The sequence below is a fragment of the Grammomys surdaster genome, unplaced genomic scaffold (assembly GCF_004785775.1).
Source record: "Grammomys surdaster isolate TR1022 unplaced genomic scaffold, NIH_TR_1.0 62, whole genome shotgun sequence".
Taxonomy (NCBI): domain Eukaryota; kingdom Metazoa; phylum Chordata; class Mammalia; order Rodentia; family Muridae; genus Grammomys; species Grammomys surdaster.
In genome coordinates, this window is record NW_021604564.1 from 588,330 (window position 1) to 594,942 (window position 6,613).

The window sequence follows — 6,613 nt, forward strand, 5'->3', positions numbered from 1 at the left end:
GGATGAACCGTCTGACTGAACCGAATCCCAAACTTAGCTCCTGAGTTCTAATTCAGTACAGAGCTGACTGAGCCCCAGTCCCAAAATAAACTTCAGGTCCATCTAAGCCTTGATCCCTGGTTGACCTTCAAACATGTCAAAGCCCCAGAGCCAGGCTCAGGACCAACCAACTGTTCCAGGCAGTCCCTCAACTCTAAGCCCCAATCCTGACTAAGCCTGAACAACATACTAAATTCTGGCTTCAGGTAGAACCCCGACTCTGAGTATCAGCCTTGACTAGACTGCAACCTTGACTGAGCCCCATCTCTGACTGAGGCTTGATCCCAGGGTCAGCAGCAACCCTGACAGACCCTGATCCCAGCAGAGTCCCAACTGTGATTGATCCTCTTCAGTCTCAAACCTACCTGACACTGAAACCCACAGCTTGGGCTGCAAAATGAGACTCAGTCTCAGACTAAATTGTGCATCCTAAGTGTCATCAAATCCTGCCCTCAGGTGACCTTGACTGTGCTCTGCTGCCAGCCAGAAGCCCTGATCTCCCTCAGGCTCCCAGACTCCCAGCAGGGGTACCTAGGGGTCTGCACCCAGATCTCCCGCCTCCCCTGCTATTGCAGTAGTACCTTGTAGGGCGTGGGTGAGTTATAGTTGTCGGGGAACTCCCAGCTCAGCAGCACTGAAGTCTTCATGATCATCTTCACTTTGAAGTTCTTGGGAGAGACTGAGGGTAGCAAGCAAGCAGGGAGAGATAAGAGACAGCTGAGTAAGAACCGGGTGCTGGCTAAGGGGCGCGTGGGATGGCCCCTGTTGTCCCTGTGGTCCGCTGTGCCCTCGGCCTTCCTGCCTGGCCCGGCCCTGCCTGCCCTGACCCCAGTGCCTGCTGCTGCAGCGACGACGCAGCTGTGGAGAAAAGCGGGAGGGGCGCGGCCATGGGTGTGACCTCCAGGCGCGGCCGCCGAGCCGCATCCCACCTGTGCCTGCCGACCGACCGACTGACTGGAGCCTCGGGCGCGTGGGCTGAGTCTGTGGAGGCCGAGACTTACCTGCGGGGAGGGGCGGGCCGGGGCCCGGGGCGGCGCCTACCTGGGTCCCGCGCGAGCCTGTAGCGCAGCGGGGGTGAGAAGGGGCCGGGGCCGCGACGCGTGTGCGCGCGCACGCGTAGCTCGTAGGCCGTCTCCGGCCGCAGCCCTCGCAGCGTGAACGCTGTCTCGGCCCCCGGCTGGGCCGCCGCCGCCAGCTCCGTCTCGGTCGCGGGCCCCGGGGAGCCGGCCTCCCGCACGGACACCGTGTACTTGATGATGGCGCCGTTGCGCTCGGCGGGCACGGGTGGCAGCCAGCGCAGTAGCACGGAGCCCGCGGACACGTTGCCTGCGGCACCCAGGATCTGCGGGAAGCCACGCGGAGCGTCCTCGGGGATGCTTAGAGCCGCCGCCGCCTCCTCGCCCAACCCCGCGCGGCCCCGCGCCGCCAGCCGGAACACATAGGTGGCGCCCTTGTGTGCAGGCGCCGCGAACCGCCGCTCCCAAGCAGCCAGCTCCAACGTGGCCGGGGCCGCGTCTTCGCGTCCAAATTGCAGGCGGTAGCCAAGAACCGGGTCCTCAGCCGCGTCCGCGGGGGGCTCCCAGTGCGCCAGCAGGCTGCCCTCGGGGGTCTGCTGCACCGACAGGGTGGGGCGGCCCAGCACTGTGAAGGGAGAGTCAGTCAGTGGCCCTGCCACCAGGGCCAGCCTCCTGCCTTTTAAGCCCCAACCGCAGCCCCTCACTGGGAGATTTCTGCGCAGGGATCCACCCCTGACCACACTCCCAGTCCTTAAGGTCTAGTTTTTAAAGGCACATTTTAGGAAAGACTTCTTATAAACAAAGGCTTGGATTCTATGTGAGGCACATGCACATCTTTTGGGCTACCTTTAAGCACTTTAAGCCTGACTCCCACTTTGCAGCTGAGAGGAAACAGGCAAACGAATATAGTGTCTGGAAAGAGGGAGTGACCTGGGCAGAGATGGACACCAGGGCCAGCAGTGCCTGGCCCCTGGAACCCCTGGTGCATCTTAAAACCATCCTGGCTTAAGAATCATGGGGACTGCTCTTGGCCGTGTGGAGCCTGAGGCTGAGCCGTCGGTGGGTATTCTACCTGCTCCCTTGGTCATCACCACCTTCGGTTTACTGCGAGCACCATCGCCTTTCATGGTATACGCGGCTACTGTGATAGAGTAAGCAGTCTCAGGCTGGAGGTTTGTGATCACCATTTCCTGTGGGTGGGACAGGTGGGCATAGTCAGCAATGATGCCAGCCCTGTCCACCTTCTCCCCTAAGACAGACACGAGAGATGACGCCTCCAGTCCACAGGCAACATGCTGGTGAGCTCATGCAGAGGCTGCAGCATGCAGTGTCCACACTCCTGTCAGAAACACACAGGCCAGGCAGTCACCAGGTCCCCAGCTCCTGTACTCAGCAACAGCCATCAGAGAGCATGCTGATCAGAATCATCCCTCTACTCATGGCCCTCCGAGACGCCCACCTTTTATGGAGTCAGGTAAACACTGTCTAGCCCACCAGGCCCTGCTCATCTGCTGCCCCCTTTCCTTTCCTCTGTCTGTGCCTCTCACAGGCACTGTGCTTCAGCTACAGGGGGTCCTGGGTGCTTCTACTACCCCAGGCCCCATCCTACCCCAGGGCCTTCACACACTCGGCTTGGCTTCCCTCTGAATCCAGTAGATTATCAGAGCTGCCCACAAGCAACTTGAGAAATTCAACAGTTAACCCTAACTGGAATCTGAAGGCCAGTTATGAAACAGCTATCTAATGTTAAGATGCAAAACTGTAAACTTAAAATGTAACTCTGAGAAGTAAGAGAGAGGTGGGATGGAGAGGTGCTGGCCATGACTAAAGCCTACCCTGGAGTCTAAGGTAAAGTTTGGGGTGTCAGGCTAACCCTTTCTCAGCCCAAATCCCTCAGCAGTAAGCCTTAACCTTTTCACTATGCTGACTGCCGCACGCTTGGGGCTCACCCCTATATAGATAATAGTGTGACTGCACATTGGGGTAGTCTGTTCACACTGTACCCCAGACAGCAAGTGTTCAAGCACACTAGGTTCTGATGCCCTCCTGGGTGCTCCAGTCAAAACACACGCACACACACACACACACACACACAGTGCATGCCTAGCAGTACAGAAATCCTCAAATCCTCAGGAGCACGGGGGGGGGGGGCAGAAACACAGGCAGGAAAGAAAGAGGGCCTCCCCTTGGGGCATGAGAGAGACCCCTATAAGGTTAGTGGCAACTCTGGACCTTGTACAGAGCCCACGTCTCCTGTCAGACCCAGAGCAGCACAGAGACAGTCACCCTGCTCTAGAGCCACCTCTGACTGCTCAGGTGTAGCAGGCTGACAGCTGTCCTTCCGGACCCTAGGTCCATCAGAAGCTATGGAGGGCACACAGGGACACAGACGGTGAGAGCAGGGGTCACAGGCATGCAGAGTGCACAGCAAGGGCAGCAGGATGGCCTGGGAGACTACTTACATACTCAGCAGTGTCGTCCATCTCCCACTGAGCGGGAGGCGGTGGAGGGAGAGAGAGGAGGGAAGTGAGAAGGGAGCCAGCAGTGGGAGTGGGGAGCAGAGAGGAAACCGTGCCCAGGAGCCCGCCCCGCCACCCCAGCTGCGCCTGCCCACCTGGGCATCTGCCAACATGACGTCCTTGATGCGCGGTGGCCCACGGGCCTCGGCGCCCTCCATGCGCACATAGTGGACCTGGTAGCCGCGGATCTGCCCGTGCTGCCGGCCGGGTGTGGGTGAGCGCCACAGCACTCGGATGGCCGTGGCGTTGAGCGCCTCTGCCTCCACCTTCCGCGGGGGCGCGCTGGGCACTGGCGGGCAGGAGGGGGGGCAGCGGGGCTGTTGTTACCAGGGCGGCAGGCCCTGCCCCGAGTCAGGGTGTTGGATAGCTGCTGGCCTGGGAAGGCATGGCCCTCTTCTATCCACTATGTTCCCAAGACCGGCTGCAGCATCACAAAACGACCACGGCGGGCCCCCGGAGCCTGGGGCCCCTCTCCAAGGCCCCATCCCTACCACTTCTCCCCTCTGAACTGATACATATCTCTGCAGTCTACAGATGGGGAAACTACAGCTTGGAAAATGGAATTCATGATCCCAAAGCTGGGACACACTAGGCAGTCAGGTCGGAGTTCCCCAAATGCCATCATCTCCTGGTCTAGTAGGCCAGCATATCAAGTGCTCAGATCTCATCAGGTCTAAACCCTCCCTCTACCTGCACTGACACTGTCAGCACTTTACTTCTTCCCATGGTGCGTGGCTCCCAGCCCCAGCCTGTGGCTCACACTAGCCCTTTACTTGAAGCGATCTGGCCTCTAAACAGGCCACTGCAAGTGTGTTGGTGGAGGTGGCCGCCTGGCTCCAGGCGGGAATGATGCAGGGCCCCAGAGCACCTAGGACTCTGGTTCAGGAGGCCCCCTACAGGCATGCCCTGGGAGGAGGGCACCTGGGCTCCAGGCCAGCTCTCACTGGCTTCCTGGCTCTCATTGATCCCAGTCCCGTTCCAGAGTTGGAGCTGCCAGGGGCGGGCATAGCTTGGGTATAGCCTGGGCTTGTGCTTACCGTCCTCATCGGTGCGGACGACCACGGGCGAGCTCTCGGGCCCTGGTCCCACCTCTGTGTAAGCCACGGCGGTGACACGGTACTCCGTCCATTTCTCCAAAGCTTCCAGAAGGATCTGAGTGGTGGTCGGGGGTATGTTGTTCACCTCCTTGGGGTCCAGGTCCTCTGAGCCCAGCGGTCGGTAGCGGACGCTGTAGCCCACCAGGGCCCCGTTGTGAGTTTCTGGTGGTGGCGGACGCCAACTTACCAATATGGCCGTGGAGCGCAAGCTGGTGCACTTAACGTCTTGAGGGGGGGCTGACGGTTCTATTGGGGAGAGCGTGGGGGTGGGGAGGTGGGATGGGCAGGGAAGGCAGGGACAGAAGATGGGAAAGAGAAAATAAAAAGATGATAACAAAACAGAACGAACCAAAGAAAAGTCGAACCCAAAAGAAGCGAGTGTCAATCAAAGGTGAGATGGGTGGGTGGGCGGGTCTGGGAGGGCTGGCCAAGAACTGCTGAGCTTGCTATGGGACAGTAACTGCTATGTGCATAGTATGTCTCCAGTGTGGGGTAGTTTCTGTGACTCAGGCACTGGAACAAAGGTGGTGGTGGTGAACACTCTTGCCGCTGGGCTCTGCTATGTGCTTGAGTATGTCATCAGGTACCTACTGTGTGTCAAGAATGTGACACAGGCGTCATGGAATACAGAAAGCAATTATCGAGCACCTACTTTGTGTCTGGCATTATGACAAACAAAGCCACAACAGAAGCTCCACATACTAAGGACCCACACTCCTACTATGTGCCTGGCACCACAAGAGAATCATGCCAAGCACCTGTTCGTTGTTTGGTCACTTGTCATGACCTTCAGAAAATAGCAAAAGAGAAGCCTACTATGGGCCAGGCACATGCCAGAAACTGCATACATTAATATACAAAGGGATGTACTTAGCTGGATAGGCTCTGTGCCAGGCACCATGACAAGGACTGCAACTGAAGCTCCAGAAACTGAGTCTCTGCTATGCGCTAAGCACTCCCAAGGGCTCCAAAGAATGAGAGCAAAATTGCCTACCACCTCCCCACCTACTATGTCCTGAGTACTATGCCAAGCATGAAGAACAAGAGAAGCCCTACATACAGGTACATACCATGTGTAGGCTACCTGACAAAGGCTTCATAGAATAAGCTAGAGACATGCTGTTGAAGGACTACTATGAGCTGGGTATTTGCAAACAGGGTTAGCAGTCAGGAAACAGTCCTACTACTTACAAGGTGTCTCAGCCAATAGCATAGTATTAACTAAACATCTAATTAGTACGAGCTCTCGCAAAGTGCTGAAGATTTCCCAGTAACTTGGGGTAAAAAAAATACAGTGATTAAATATGCTTAGGGCTCATTCACTTACTGAATAGTTGAGACACGGGGCCCCTGAGGCTGTCCCAACAACCAATCACTGTGCTCTTGGCCTTATTGCCTCTGTGAACATGCCAGGTATTATAAAAAATAAAAACTGAAGTGCTAATTCTTCAGACATCTACTGTAGCAAAACCAGACTAGCTCTGGACACATCCTATGAGACACCTACTGTGTGCTGGGCAAAGTTCCTGCATACTGAACACTTATTGTGTGTCAGGGCACAAAGCTAGAAGCTCTTACATTTATTATTGGCTATATAAGAAAGTTAGATTACAAAAGTTAAATCACCTACTGTGTACCAGTACTGTGCTAGGGGTTCTACTGAAAAACAAGGCTCCACATTTTAAACACCTACTGTGTGTTAGGCCATGGACTATGGACTATAGAGCATCAAGGACACACATATTAAGTACCTACTGTGAGCTAGGCATTGAGCTAACAGTGCTCACATATTAAGCACATGCTATGCTTCAGACACTAGGCTAACAGTTCGTGCATAGTAAGCCGTACTGTGTGCAGTGTTAGGCTGATAGGCTACATACATCAAACACTGCATACCAGGCACTGGCCTAGAAGCACCCATACATCAAACACTGCGTGCCAG

At 56.2% G+C, this 6,613-nt stretch overlaps 1 protein-coding gene across 1 annotated transcript in view; it reads right to left on the reverse strand.

Moving 5' to 3' along the window:
- The window catches only part of Ptprs (protein tyrosine phosphatase receptor type S), a 43,687-nt gene that overhangs the window by 10,973 nt on the left and 26,101 nt on the right, over positions 1–6,613 (reverse strand). Inside the window, exons 10-14 of the mRNA XM_028756803.1 lie at positions 4,612–4,917; positions 3,670–3,863; positions 2,128–2,245; positions 1,081–1,680; positions 621–718 (exon numbers count right to left, since the gene is read on the reverse strand). Coding sequence (XP_028612636.1) covers positions 621–718; positions 1,081–1,680; positions 2,128–2,245; positions 3,670–3,863; positions 4,612–4,917 — 1,316 coding nt within the window. The remainder of the gene's footprint in view (positions 1–620; positions 719–1,080; positions 1,681–2,127; positions 2,246–3,669; positions 3,864–4,611; positions 4,918–6,613) is intronic.